The sequence below is a fragment of the Eurypyga helias genome, unplaced genomic scaffold (genome assembly GCF_000690775.1).
Source record: "Eurypyga helias isolate BGI_N326 unplaced genomic scaffold, ASM69077v1 scaffold7460, whole genome shotgun sequence".
Lineage (NCBI taxonomy): Eukaryota > Metazoa > Chordata > Aves > Eurypygiformes > Eurypygidae > Eurypyga > Eurypyga helias.
The window spans coordinates 4,211-19,552 of record NW_010226174.1 but is presented as its reverse complement, the minus strand read 5'-3'; the positions used below and the strand labels follow the sequence as shown (position 1 = coordinate 19,552).

The following is a 15,342-nucleotide window of genomic DNA, read 5'->3' as shown; positions in this document are numbered from 1 at the left end:
AGACAAGCTCCAGGTCTCTGGTGTCACGGCCTTGTCCAGCCACGTTTGGTCAAAGACCAGTTCCTAGGGAATCTAAGAATATTTTATTTGAACCTAGGCTTCTTCTTATTCCATTACTGTATTAAAAAGATGAAGTAACTCATCTTCGTGATTGCAGCTGGGAGCGGCACAGCCCAGAATTCGGGTGCAGTGAAAGGGTTTTTCCCTTTGGGTCCAGTAAAAGTCCTCCTCCACAGAACCTGTGCCCACATCTTTGATGCAGACAAGCTGTACAGATGTTAACGGCTTATTTCCCAAATTCCCAAAGCAGCAGGCTGAATCTTGTGACGGATTTTTTTTTTCTTTTAAAACATCAAATGAGACATTTGATGATCCATGAGACATTGCAGCAGAAGCATTACATAAGAAAGTACACTTGCTGTAATTACGTGTGGGTCCTTCAAGGAAGCATCCAAAGTATGTGCACAGCTGAGTTTGCATTTTATCCCAGCTTCTAACTGAAAAAAAAAGAAGTAGCTAATACACTAGAGAAACGGTGATTTCTCTGATTGTGTAAGATTTCATAACAAAATTCAAGCTTAGATATTTGAGCTTTGAAACAAGAACAAAACCAGATGTGTCTGGACATTCCACAGCTGGAATGTGGAGGCAACAGTCATAGGAAGAGCAGGGGAGAGTTTGGATTTCTGTATATTGCTTCAAGTGCAAGAGCTCTGAAATAACTTCTTCAGAGGAGAGAAATTCTTTAATACTATTGAGGATTAAAGAAAAAACAAAAGTGAAAAACCCACTTGAAACTGTCAATGTGCAGGCTGGGAAAGATACAGTAAACCTCAGTAAATATGGAAATAGCTGTTATTTTCTTTATTCATTCATTTAGGTTATGAATGAAGCTGTTATTTAAATTGCAGGCACTTAAAATCACTTAAGACATGGCCAGAGCATATTCATACCTGAGCAGTCAGTGTGTGTGAAGCCCTCTGGTACAGTGACAAAGACTGAGCGATTCAACCATCCTCCTGAAAAGAGAAAATTCCACCAACAAGGAAGCAAGGGTTAATTCTTTGACAAATATTCCTCTCAGATTTCTCTGTGTAATGGAGAAATGTGAAGTGTAATCTGTAATTTTCCAAGGGGAAGCATCACTGGATTTAAGGTGCCCCCAGCCCCTGTCATGCTGACACAGCAAACGAATTTGAGACGTCCCCACTAAGAGGGCTCGGGAGACCCTGCTGCTGCTCCCCTGGCTCAGGCTCCTCTCCCTCTCAGGACTCGGCTCAACCGTTGTTAGTGACAAATTGGTTAAAGGCACGTTGGACATTCTGCTCCCAAAAGCAGACACTTGGGGATTGAAAAATTCCAGTTTGGCATTTTGGTGGAAAAATGTTAACTGATACATCGGTCTGATGTGATGGAAAAACACTCTCCTAGGGAGCATCACAGCAGCTTTACTGACCAGCAAAAGGAGAAGAATTGCAGCCTCTTTTGCTTGCAACAAGCTTTCAGTTTTTACAAAAGCTACAAAAATGAGCAACTCCAAGAACAAAGCCACATCAAAGCCTGTTGCTGTTGCTGTGAAAGTGCTGGCAACAGAAGGACATTTTTCTTATCGTAGTTGACTATTCAGTCAGGCTTGTTTTATCCAAGTCTAGATAAATATGGAAGTTTGGTTTTATGGAAAAAACAAGTCCTTAAACCCTAATCAAATAGCAGAGTGTCCCCTGAGGTCTTTCTGTCGTTTTGTTTAATAACACTTTGTATTGTAACACTTGTCTCTTCTTCTCCAGTTACCATGGCTGACTTGGAACAAACCTCGCCGGGTTTTAAATGTGGATGTTGCTGAACTTTGCGACATGTGGTTTTAAATTTTATAAGGGGTGATGGCATTCATTAGTTCATTCGTTCAGCCATTCAAATGGCGCTTGGCAGCAAAGCGACGTGTGCTGTAAGAAGTAGGGGGTACTGTCAAAACAAGCCTAAGAGTAAATTGCAGGGCTACGATGTCCCTTCCACTGACTAGCTTACACTGAGCCATTGCAACGCTGTTACTTCCAGGGGAAACTCCAAATACCATTATTACGGGATCCGCCTAAAGCCAGAGTCTCCGCTGAACCGTTTGCAGGAAGAAACCCAGTACATGGCAATGAGGCAGCAGCCCATCCACCAGAAACAAAGGTAGGTGCTCCCAGGGTCTCGGAACTCTCTAGGGGTGCCCCAGATGCTGCTGCGGAGAAGGGCCCTGTCCCAGAGAAAGCTGCAGACCCATCCTGGGACTTGGCCTGGGAGCAGAGGGAGTGTGTTGGGACAGTTCAAACCCAGGTGTTGCTGAAGTGCCAGAGCTGAGCTGGATGAGGGGGCTGCAAGTCACCGGCTGCTCTGAGTAGTGGAAGGGTCCAAACCCAATTATGTTAGATGCCCCATCCCTGGACACGTCCAAGGCCAGGTTGGACGGGGCTCTGAGCAACCTGCTCTCGTTGAAGGTGTCCCTACCCATGGCAGGGGGTTGGGCTGGCTGGCCTTTAACGGTCCCTTCCCACCCAAACCATTCTGTCATTCTGTGAAAGTGCGTTTCTCTGCCCGTTCTGACTGCCAGCAGCTTGACTCAGCCCGCTGCTACGGAGAGTGCCACTGCACATGCTGCTCTTCGTGGCGTCCCCACGACCGAGCTGGTTTAGGACCTCAGCTAGGGAGTTATTTGTGCCAAATCAGCATAAAGCACTTGGGGGCTTGTGTCGTGCTTGGGTGCGTTTTGGTTTTTGTTTGTGAGTGGGTTTTTTGGTGTGCAACAGCGCAAGTTAAACAGTCCTGTGGTTAGTCTTGTGTCTGAGTAGTTTTTAATATAAAACACAATGTGCAAAGGAATTTGGAATTGTCTCCGGGAAGCACAGACACTTCTGGTTCTTGCTGGAGTGAAGAAGGAGCAGAAGAATTTATTTCTTCAGCTCCCAAACAGAAAGTAAGTGCAAAAGCCAGCTCCCAAGACAGAGTCTGCACCCACTCCAGCCCTGCTTCTTGGGGGTTTTTTTGTTGTTGGGTTATTTTTTTCTTTTTTTGTGTGTGTGTGTGACCTTGGGCAAACATCTCAACCCCTTTAATTCTGTCTCTTGGAGTGCTTTTCCAAAGGAGGGTTCTCATTTTCCCCCTCCACTTCAGTAGGTGATATAAATGCTCAGCCCTCAAAACGCTGGCCTTGAACGTAATCTCATGTATTGCACGACGAACACAGAAGTCTGCATGAGTGCATTGCAGATAACCTCTGTGTGTTTGCTCGTGCCTGTGTGAATCCCAAGCCACGCTCTAAATTTAGGTACAGACCAGCACAGAAGATGGACGGCATGGCAGAGAGTGGCTCCAACAGTAACCTGCACGCTACGCCGGAGCAATCGGTTGCTGCTCAAAGTCAACATCATCAGCAATTCATAGGTGAGGAGACTGCTTTCATGTCTTAGATATGTCACGACTAGGCTTACAGCTTTAAGGTATTAGATATATCATGACTAGGCTTACAGCTTTAAGAAGGAAGGTCTTGTCCAGCCAGCCCTGGCTCTTCTGCATTTATTTGCTTTTCTAATAAATCTACAGTATTACATATATATAAAATATACATTTAAACATATACTATGTATAATATATTCTAATAAGCTCTCGTAATGCCACACTTGCTAAGTTTATTTGCTAACTCCCATACCCACAGAAAGCCTTTTTCCTTGTACTGTCAGGTCTGTTGGTTCCCTCTGATTTTAGTCCCTCTGGTTTTATGCAAACTGGATGGAAGGAGTGGAGGTCCTGAAGAGCCTTGCTAAGACAGGCAGCGGGAGAGGAGCACTTCTCTTCATTGCAAAGGCTGCAGTACATATCCAACTGCAGATGATCCATGTGGACCTTCTCCTTGAGAGACAAGCCCCTTGGCTTTGCTGGTCATGGATCTATGTGTCTCCATCATCTCCAGTAGAGACACCAAATCCCGGGCAGTGCTGAAATACAATTGCTCCTGATACGTCTGCTGCCCAATTATACTTTCCATTGTACTCTCAAAATACCAGGGAGACATTGTTCAGGCTTCAGAGAACATCAAATGGGAAGCGTGGTAGATGAGGACAGTGTATTTTTGTTTCTTTTATTACAGAGAGAAAGAAAACATTTTCCCTTCCACACTGCACAAAATAGGCTGCGGCCGTTTGCTTTTTGCCCAGTGTAGCAGCATGAAGTGGGAAAGAACTAAATCATCAGTCTCATTTCTTCTTTTCATCCTCAACTGGAACACGAAAGAGAGCCATCAGCAACAGCAGCACCTTGAGTCACCTCTAGTCCTGTGTAACTGCATGCTGCTAACTCACTATCTTTCCCAATCTTTTTTTCCCTAGATGTAACCCATGTTTTTCCCGAGTTCCCAGCCCCTGATCTAGATAACGTCCTTTTACAAGACGGGGTCACTGTGAACGATGTGAAAACTCTGCAGCTGCTTTACAGGCGACACTGCGAGGTGATTATTTGGAATATTTTTAATTGATTAATTGGTGTGGGACATAATTCATGTGCTCGTCCCATATCCTGCTCTTAGGAAAAACTAGAATGTAATAGGGAAAGTTTGATTTGCTAGATATTACAACTCAAATATTGTGCTTTGTGGTGTTTGTTCATTGTGTGACCTGTGTATGTTACGTCAATGGTAAAAACAATGCCCTTTCTGTTATTTTTATATTAGATATCAGGAAGAAATTCTTCACAGAGAGGGTGGGGAGGCACTGGAACAGGTTGCCCAGAGATGTTGTGGATGCCCCATCCCTGGAAGTGTTCAAGGCCAGGCTGGATGTGGCTTTGAGCAACCTGGTCTAGTGCAAGGTGTCCCTGCCCATGGCAGGGGGGTTGGAACTAGATGATCTTAAAGGTCCCTTCCAACCCAAACCATTCTATGATTCTATGATTTTTCTTGTAAATTATGTAACCTAAATGGCAGCAGATGAAATTTGTGCTTACGCAGTGTGACAGGATGCTAGCAGAGCAGCTAATGAGTTGTGTTCTTCTTGTTAGGCGACTTTGGATGTTGTAATGAATCTTCAATTTCATTATATTGAGAAACTGTGGCAATCCTTCTGGAGTCCTAAAACACCACCTAGTGACGGCTCTGCTGCCCTGCCCTCCAGGTATGCTGCCGGGCTTCCAGGTGTCCGAATGCTCCACGCTTTATCATGTTTCATCTTTTACAAATGTATGAAGTATTTTCATCTTCATTAGGCATTTCGAGTGCTTTGTAGGACTTGAAAGTATTTACTTCCTGCAGAATCCCTACAAAGAGTGCCAGAAGTGTTTAATGTCATGACGGCCGCACAAAGTTCAGGGCTCCAAGAAAAGCATCTGCTCTGGTATTATGCATCTCTGTGCCTTACACCTCCTGTGTCAAGTGCTATTCCAAAATGCAGAGGTGGAAGGGAACAGGATGCTGCTTTCACAAATGGTCCGCCGGAGCAGACAGCGATGATTCTGTGCCATTAGGTATCGGTCTCGAGTGACGTCTCAGGCCCTGAGGTTTGAGCGACATCTAGACCAACTCCCTTCTCTGGCCATCCAGATCTTGAAGTGCCTCGTGTTTCAAGGCAGGTCATGGCAAGCAAAGCTACTTTGATCTTTCTACACCTGCCTGCCTTGATACCGCCATGTGTTGGTAGTCTGCTGCTAAGAGATGAGGGAATGGGAATAAGTGAAAGTAGAGAAAATTGAAAAGGTGAAGGTTTCTTCTTAAAATTTGTATTAAAAAATGGTATTGACCACTTCTATTGATAATATAAGGACTTCCGATACCAACATTTTACATCCAGAAGAAAAATGGTAACAGTTTGGGTAGTAAGCGAATATCCCTTAGTAATCTGGAGGATGTGGCCTTGTTGTCCTCAGTTGCTGTTACCCAACGAATATTTTCCTGCAAAGAATCACTGTAGCTGCGTTTGATTGTTTCAAAATCCCTTTTACTTAAGGGTGTACCTCCAAGGCACATTGCAACACCGCAGAGAGCTCTGCTAGGAACCAGTAGGCTCACTGGATACTGGAGGCTGCATGTCTGCAGGGCTCTGTCTGAAGTGCCTTGCTAAGGCTGTGTGCTCTAGTACCTCTCCATACCGCTGCTAATAATAGAGATAGGTAAACAAAGTACACCCGCCCCCACTTTATGTATAGACAAATATAAACCCAAAACATTGTCAGAGTGGAAAACTGTTTGAAAGCATGATAAAATCACAGAATCGTGGAATGGTTTGGGTTGGAAGGGGCCTTAAAGCCCATCCAGTTCCAACCCCCCTACCATGGGCAGGGACACCTTCCACTAGACCAGGTTGCTCAAAGCCTCATCCAGCCTGGCCTTGGACACTTCCAGGGATGGGGCATCCACAGCTTCTCTGGGCAACCTGTCCCAGTGCCTCCCCACCCTCTGCAGGAAGAACTTCTTCCTGATATCCAATCTAAACCTCCCCACTTTCAATTTAAACCCTTTATCCCTTGTCCTGTCACTACAGGCCCTTGTAAAAAGTCCCCCCCCAGCTTCCTTGAGGGCAAATGCAGAATATGGTTCCACTTAACAGAAAGTTTAGGTACTTGAATGGCCAGTGTCTCCATGTGAATGTTCTAGGAGAATGCTGGTGGAGTTCATTCACAAAAACTGCTCAGGCAGAGGCTCTAATTACCTGTTTAGAGTGTGTCTGAGGCTTGGTTTTAATGGTTTTGATAATAATGCATGGGGAAAGTCCCTTTTCAAATTCCCAATTCCTAGTGTAGTGTCTGAGCAGCTCTGCTTTGATGCTCTGGCCATGCATCAAGGCTTTGGCTTTCTCTGCTTGCTTTTTAACCAATTATCTTACACCTTAATCATGCAGAAAAAGTTTCCATACAGCTAAAGTGACAATAATGCAAGCTTGACTGTGCTGATGCACTTAGAGACAATATGCTCTGATTTCATCAATACCCCTCATCTGTCTGAAAACATTCCACATTTGGAGGTGTTAAATACCTGGAAACTGTTGGTAGGGTCTGTCAGTACCAGCTAATCTGCTCAACCAACATCTGCTGCAAACACTGGTCCCCACTCCACAGCCGAGGAGGTTCAGAGCACAGGGAGAGGTGCAAAGGTTTAGGAAACAGCTGGGTCTGTAAGGAGGAACCAGCTAAGCCTTTGCTTGCTGAGGTGACTGTCCTGAAGTGCAGTTCCCAGGTACACGTGAACGCGAGTGTGCAAAGGCAACTGAGGCTAAAGACAGACGAAGCGAATGCCAAGCACAGGGAGATGTGGATTTGAGGGAAAACTCCACTTGGAGCTTTGACCCATGGATGGAGAGGAGCTTGTAGGGTCGGAGACTTGTACAAACAATCAGATGTTTCCTTTTGAAAGAAATATGTATTGGTTTTTTCTGTTGTAAAGGTTTAGAAATTGAGAGAAGGGTGAATCACTGATTGCAAAACTGCTGCTAACGCTGCCTCCCTCCTCCTCCTCCCGCAGCGAAGAGGAACACGAAGGCACCCTCCCGAAAGAGAAGCTGATAAGTCTGTGCAAGTACGAACCCATTCTCAAATGGATGAGAAGCTGCGACCACATCTTGTACCAGGCCCTGGTCGAGATTCTCATCCCAGACGTGCTCAGACCGGTGCCCAGTGAGTACCCTGCCGCGCGGTCAGGAGGGCATGGGGGTTCCTGACCCCTGCTCAGCTCTCGCTCCTCGTTGGGCTGAGTCACAGGAAGTTGTGTCTGACAACCAGTGACCCATGACTCAGTCTGGCTACCACTTGCCACGAAGATTTCCATTGTAAAAGCTGATTTAGAGGTTTTTGGTTTGAATACAAGCTAAAATATTATGGCAACAGCAATATTCCTCCTGCAGCATTGCTCTGTGTCAACGGTACTTTGTGGCCTCTGGAAATTCCCATACCTTTTAAAATGTGATTTATTGCGTATCACATCTCCTGCCTTTGGCTCAGGGTCAAGGTAAAAGCAGAAGCTTAATGCACAAATAAGCATGGTTAATCCTTGTGAGATGTTTCCTTGGAGATCTTATCTTTGATTACCTAGGACCATCCTGTCCCCTGCTGCACCTCCTGGAAATCTGGGGTCAACTTTCATTTGGGAGATTAGTGATGAGATATCAAGGGCTTTCTCTCCCATCTGGCTCCTCAGTGGAGGGTGCATCAGTCTCCCCCAGGCCTCAGCTCAGCCCTAGACTGGGTTGAGCAGTACTGGACAGCCACGTCTCCGAGCTGCTGTCAGTGTGCATGCTGGGGCACATGGGTGTCTTTGAAGAGCATATTCCAGCATTTGGAAAACACTCAGAAGGACCATGAAGAAGAAAAGAATAAGAAAGAATAAGAAAATAAGAGTAAGAATAAGAATAATTTGAGTCACAACATTAGGGAATAAGAAAACTTTGAGTGCATTGCAGGGCCCAGCTGATTCCTTGATGCTGAATCCAGGCCACAGCTAACCAGATCAGAGGCTGTGCCTTCCACGGCAGTCTAAGCTAGCAAGTGATGGCCAAAGGTGACACGGAACAGCCTTTCTAACTGCAGATTTCTTTGCAGGCACACTCACACAGGCGATTCGTAATTTTGCCAAGAGTTTGGAAGGATGGCTGATGAACGCGATGAGTGAATTCCCCCCTCAGATTGTCCAGACCAAGGTAAGCAGAGGGAGCACGGTGCAGGTCAGGGACATGAACTGAGTGTGCGTGTTGCTGTTTTCCACAGAGACTGGAAATCACTGCCGGGGTTTGGCCGCGTGTACTCCAGGCTAGCACGGAGTCATGAATATGACTCAAAATCAGCAATGAGTGGGAGGACAGGCAGGGCAATTCCTTTGTACCAGAAGCTGATGATGCTTTGTGCTCTGAGCCATTCCTATGTCCTGAAATTGTAGATAAAGCTTTGTGGAAGAAGATCTCTGCCCTGGAATGAGGCTGTCCTACCAGAAAGCACAGGACACCTCATGGACAGAATGGCATTGCAGGGACTGAACCTAAGGCTCCTACTCCCCCTCTCCTAAAGCCATGGATTCATGCAGCCTGGTCTCACCTTGCTGGTCTCTGCTGGAGGCAGAGTGTGAAAACCTGTTAGTTTAAGGAAAAGAAATGCAGAGGCTGGTTTGCAAGATGCAATAGATGCGGCAAAAGTGCTGCTCTGGAGCACTCGTGTATGCTTTGGGCAGCAGCACGGGTGGGACCGGGCGGGTTACCCAGCTGACGTGCGCCGTGTGCTTGAGCTCAGCGTTGAGAAGAGTTTGCCTCTCAGCTCTGTGGCCTCGTGCTGTGTTGCAGGTCGGCGTAGTGAGTGCCTTTGCACAGACATTACGGAGGTACACATCCCTGAACCACCTGGCCCAGGCCGCCCGGGCCGTGCTGCAGAACACTTCCCAGATAAACCAGATGCTCAGTGATCTCAACCGGGTCGACTTCGCCAACGTGCAGGTAACTTAATCCTTTTGTCTAGAACTGGGACTCTGGGAGGTTGTCTGCTGGTAGCCATCATCTTATTTCTGATACTAAGAAGCGATTAAATGAACCATTTAATGGGTTTGGTGTTACTTTTCCAGCTAAGTCTGCCATCCCACTGTGAACAGTGGAGAAGGAGCTAAGTAGTGTTACCAACAATAATATAGCTCTAATAATAATATTGTAGTGTGCTCTGGACAGGTCAGAGGAGACATAGAATCACAGAACCATAGAATGGTTCGGGTTGGAAGGGACCTTAAAGATCATCTATATCCAACACACCTGCCCTGGGGAGGGACACCTTCCACTAGACCAGGTTGCTCCAAGCCTCATCCAGCCTGGCCTTGGACACTTCCAGGGATGGGGCATCCACAGCTTCTCTGGGCAACCTGTTCCAGTGCTTCCCCACCCTCTCCGGGAAGAACGTCTTCTTTTTGACATGATTCAGAACTGCTTGGGAGTCCTTGTCTACTAGAAATGAAGTGGAATTTTTGAGTTGGGATGCAACAACCATACAGGATTCACCTGAGTAACTGTCCACCCTTCTTCCTGAGCAGGAGCAAGCCTCGTGGGTGTGCCAGTGCGAGGAAGGCATGGTACAGAAGCTGGAGCAGGATTTCAAGCTCACTCTGCAGCAGCAGAGTTCTCTGGACCAGTGGGCTAGTTGGCTGGATAATGTTGTTACTCAAGTCCTGAAGCATCACGAGGGCAGTCCCAGCTTCCCCAAGGCAGCCAGGCAGTTCCTGTTGAAATGGTCTTTCTACAGGTACATTTTCTTTCTCATTTTGGAGATGTTTCTGCATCAGGTGTAGGGTATGTAAATAGCTCCTTGAAAAGCCAAGGCCAAGTTCTTTACTGCCATGCAACTCTAGTTAAGTGTTGCCCTGCCTGGTGCAAAAGGGAGCGTTGTGTCTTCTGCATCCTTTCAGGATGGGGATAGGATACTCCTTCAACTAATTTCTTAAGGTTCTTTGATACTCTCGGGTTAGAGGTAGAAACAGTCCACTGTATCCCACAGTACCTTCAGGGTCAAGAATTCACATCAACCATGATGCAAGTGTAAAACACAACCCAAATAATTTGTTTCCTGGACATTTTCCAGCTCCATGGTGATCCGTGACCTCACCTTGCGCAGTGCTGCCAGCTTTGGTTCCTTCCACCTGATTCGCCTGCTTTATGATGAATACATGTTTTATCTGGTAGAGCATCGTGTTGCCCAGGCAACAGGAGAGACGCCAATTGCTGTAATGGGAGAGGTGAGAATTGTTTATTCCCTAGAAACAAACTCACATTAAGCAGCACTTAGAGGGACACGGTTGGTTCACAAGCTGTGCAGTGTGCTGAACATGGTTTTATAACCATCTTTGCCAAAGGATTTACGGAGTTGTTTTAAGTTGCCTGGCACAAGGATCCAGCTCCTTGAGCATCTTCCCTCCTGGCTCGCTAATACCTGAGCTGGTGGGGTTTGGGGCTGTTGAGCATCAGCTGGGCTTCGGAGGCCTGGAGGACAGAAGGAAAGGATCTCCCCCCTTCCCTCCATAACCCATGGTACCAACCCTGACTTGGGGGTTCCTGCCAGAGCAAAGTCCCATCTGACACAAAAACTAACACAAGCAAAAAAAGCTCCAGAAGTTACATTCCCTGGAACTTTCAGTGGTACCATTCACTGAGCTTCTTCAGGTGTCTGCAAGCTCCAGGGTTACATGTGCAGTCAACCATTCTCTCTGCGTTTGACCTAGAGAAGTGATGAGTGGGTTGTTTGTGTAGGGGAGTGGTGTTTGGGGGTTTTTTTTGAACAATCGCGCAGGAAATCTGGCACCTGGTTTGCAGGCAGGCCCTGTCCTGCCTAGCTGAAGCCACAATTTTCACTCTGAAACACCCAGATTTAAAAGTCCCTGATCAACGTGGGACCACAATATAGAAACTATTGTTAGATTAAAACTGATCTCATTTGCTCCTTGAAGCTCATGCCGTTTCCTTCCTTCACAGAACTCATGTAGGGGAGCCAGGAAAATCAATTGCATGCCTTTTTCTTACCCTTCCCCTCCCATTACACCTATGCTGTTGTACCAAGTCAACAGCGCTGCAAGTTCACACCATTCCCTCCAAAAGCTCTGTCTTTGTTGATATTAGGGGAACACAGCATGGTTTGGGTTGGAAGGAGCCTTAAAGATCATCTAGTTCCAACCCCCCTGCCATGGGCAGGGACACCTTCCACTAGACCAGGTTGCTCCAAGGCTCATCCAGCCTGGCCTTGGACACTCCCAGGGATGGGGCATCCACAGCTTCTCTGAGCAACCTGTCCCAGTGCCTCCCCACCCTCTGCGGGAAGAACTTCTTCCTGATATCCAATCTAAACCTCCCCACTTTCAATTTAAACCCGTTACCCCTTGTCCTGTCACTACAGGCCCTTGGAAAAAGTCCCCCCCCAGCTTCCTTGTAGCCCCTTCAGGCACTGGAAGGTGGAATAAGGTCTCCCCGGAGCCGTCTCTGCTCCAGGCTGAACAAGCCCATTCTCTCAAAATTCTTTCTCACATGAAAGGCAGAGAGTGGCATCCAGCAAAACCTAGCTGTGGGAGGCTTTCATCCTTCAGGTTTTGCCTTTATTAATAGTAAACTCTTGCAATATTTCTGTTCTCCAGGAGGAGGCGGATTCTTCCAGCAAAAGCGGATGAATCGCATCCTTCCATTTCCACTGCTCACTTGATAACTCCTGCTCCCCTCGTTTCCTTCTCCTGCCCAGCTTTGCATGACTCTTCAGCATTATTGTTACAGTAATTTAGTTTCAGACCGCGTCACAGGGGGGACAGCTCATCTCCAGAACCCAGTGTATCACCAGCCTCTGCTTACCCTTGGCTCTGTGGCCTTGCAAGCCAAAGCACTTCCCTGACGCGAATGCCAAGGCTTTGCAGAGGGTCGCAGGGCAGTGGAGTGGTGGTAAAGTCCCAGGAGAGGTGACTAGCTGGCTGGCTGAGCAGCTGCCCAAGAGATCCAGAGGGCTGGCGAAAGGCACCATCCTTTGGTCTGTGACAGCATTTGGTCCTGACCTGCAAGACAGAAAAATTTCTCCCTTCGTTCCAGAGCTCGATCCTGCCCTGGGTTCTCGTGTGTGTTGTTTGCCCAGAGGCTTAAATGCCAGCAGCAGACTTTTTCACCGAACGAGTGGTTGGTTTTGCTTTCTGCTCTTCACCACCAGCACTGCTGGTGCTTGTGGTTTCTCCTGAGCACTTAAGCTGCTTGTTAGGATTGCTTGGAATGTGATGTCAGCCTGCAGGCCTGGCGCCTCCAGTCTCCACGAGCCTCACTTACCTTGTAACTCCTTTTTCTTTCAGTTCGGTGACCTCACATCCCTGTCCCCAACACTGCTGGACAAAGGTACCTCCTCTCCCTCAAGGGAAGCCCCTCTGGGTCAGGGTTGAATCACTGCGGGAGGGGGAACCTTGTGCTGGCTCTTCCAGCCGGCTCTGTTGGGATAACGGACCCTTCCCTCTGGTCACCACTCATGCTGAGGCCTGTCCTTTGCAGATGACATCAGTGACCTGGGCAGCGAGGTGGACGCGGACGCCCGGAGCATGGGGGAACCGCTGGTGAAACGAGAACGCTGTGACCCCGGCCACTCGCTGCAGGAGATCTGAAACGGGGACTCGGTTTTTCTCCAGCCAGACAAAGAAATCCGGAGCCAGGTTTGGTGATAACAAGCCTGAGCCTCCCCGTATCTGCATTATTAGTGCCTCTTAGTTTTTCTTTGTTTACTTGTGTTTGAGGAAGGGCTCAGGGGTGAGCCTGGGCGGGCGGTGGGACGGGGCTGTTTCTTGGCCTGCTTTCCCCCTGCTCGCTGCCAGCAGGAGGGAGAAGGTCCAGCGTCTGCTACCGAGCGATGGAAGCCTCTGTGGTCAGCAGCGCATTGGATGTGCCTGCCTAGGAGAGGCTGCCCTCTCCAGCCTGAGCGAGGTGGGCACACAAGGCTTTCTCTTTCAGGGAAGGTGGTTTGGGTTTCTTCCCCACTTCTCAGACTTCACTGTGATACAAACTTGAACCAATCAGTGCCCAAGAAGAAGGAAAAATACCTGGCCCTTCTCCTCCAGTCTTTCAAGACAAGCTGTCCTGGCTCTGACTTTGCCAAATGGGTCATGCTGGGGCGTGGAGGACAGTTTGTGTCTCTTGTTCCTGCCTGGGGAGAGGGCTCCAGGCTGCACCTCCACCGCGTCCCGGCGGGGTGGTTCACGTGCGTGCTCTGGGACTGACACGTGCATGCTTTGGGACTCGGGACGTGCGTTCCCACCTGCTCCCGTGTCTCCCCAGCTGGGCGGTTCATTGCTGAGCCACGAATGCTCCTGGGACACTGTCGGGCCAACTCAAGATACCAAAGGACTCTGAGGAAGCAGCAGCTGGTCACAAAGTGTGTTCGTTGTTCCCCGCGCTCCCCATTGCCCGGGCAATCCCCATCCTCGCCAGGGTACCCAGGCACAGGGGGACTGGTCCCACGGCCTGGGTCTTGTAAAATTCTCGCTTGATGTCCTGCTAAAATGCTGACGGCGGGGAGCAGCTGCCCGCGGGGCTGCGTCCGGGGCACGGGTGAGGGTGTGCGACTGCAGTGCCTTAGGGTGGGCCGGCGTGCCTGCTTCCCTGCAGCTCAGATTCGGATACAACAGCCCGTCCATGCAGCGGCGAGGGGCTCTCCTGGGCCCTGGGTATGCTCAGCACGACGGTGGCGTTTCCCCTTGCTGTATCGCTTCACCTCCTCCTGCAGCATCATTGTGGTGGCTCCTGCGGGGCTGAGCTGGGGGAGCTTCTGCCCCAGGGGAGTTTTATTCTCCCTCTCCATGTCCTGTGGGGTCTGGGCTGATGTGGACTGCAGGGCAGAAGAGGGGGTGAAACTGTCATCAAGCCAAACTGCAAAAACAAAGCCCTGGGGCAAATCTTTCTGTGAATAAAGGCCGTGTCATAAATAGCTTTTATTATTATTATTTCTAATGATACAGTATTTGATGTGAGCTTTTCCAGGGGTCTGGTGTACATTTGCATATCAGAGTATATTCTATCCAAATATATTATTTCCTCATTCCAAATGGTACTAAGGTAGCTGTGACACTTTAAAACATATTGCTAATGGGAAGTAAAACAGAAGTGAGTGTAGTGGCACATCTTTCCCTCTTACTGTCCCGTGCTGTTGTCTGTCAGGGTGATGTTTGTCTGTAAGTGTCTCATATCAAAGCAGCAGGAGACAAGTGAGAAAGCTGGATTTATATGTAGATAATGACAAGGAGTACACCCTGGGTCAGAATCCGCATTTCAGATCCTGCTGATGAGATAAGATGGTCTAAAAAAACGACTGAGCAACCAAGTCTTAAACTCCCCTACTCCCACTGAGTGTGATAATAACTTCAGCTGGTGCAATGGCTCTTTGAAGCCGCTACCAACTGAAGCCAGCCACCTTCTGCTTGCCACGGACGTGCAGACGAGATGCTCTGGAGCTCTGCGGCACTGTGCAAGGAGTCTGGACAACCACCTAAACCCGATATGCACAAAATTCCCAGCTAAACCTGAATAGCAATAAACATATATCAAATGCTCAGGCCTGTACAATAATTGCTGTGGTCCCATTTCTTCTTTAAGCACTGAAAAGAGATGTCGGGCAGAGGCTGCAGCATTGTGGCGTCGGGGGGAGATGAAGGATCTGCCTAGTGCAGTTTTGGCCAGGGATCCAGTGTCTGCAGGGAGGCAGATTCACCACAACACAGCGGCTGGTTTGTAGGGGCTACACCAGAGTTCATGGAGGGAAGAAGAGGCTGAAAGATTCAGGGTGCTGCTAAGCACGGGGCCGCAAGAAGCATTTTCTAATTATGCTCCCAGACTAATTGTGAAGGATGGGAGGAGTGAG

The 15,342-nt window shown here is 48.2% G+C and overlaps 1 protein-coding gene across 1 annotated transcript in view; it reads left to right on the top strand.

Annotated features, from left to right (window-relative positions):
- LOC104509823 (DNA-binding protein RFX2-like) overlaps window positions 1-13,175 on the top strand; it is a 29,425-nt gene extending 16,250 nt beyond the window's left edge. Inside the window, 11 exon segments of the mRNA XM_010151890.1 lie at window positions 2,056-2,175; window positions 3,308-3,423; window positions 4,365-4,483; window positions 5,032-5,144; window positions 7,484-7,635; window positions 8,557-8,654; window positions 9,288-9,437; window positions 10,019-10,227; window positions 10,564-10,717; window positions 12,794-12,836; window positions 12,987-13,175. Of these exon segments, the coding sequence (XP_010150192.1) occupies window positions 2,056-2,175; window positions 3,308-3,423; window positions 4,365-4,483; window positions 5,032-5,144; window positions 7,484-7,635; window positions 8,557-8,654; window positions 9,288-9,437; window positions 10,019-10,227; window positions 10,564-10,717; window positions 12,794-12,836; window positions 12,987-13,096 (1,384 nt within the window). The 3' untranslated portion in view covers window positions 13,097-13,175.
- Window positions 13,176-15,342: the final 2,167 nt, after the last annotated feature.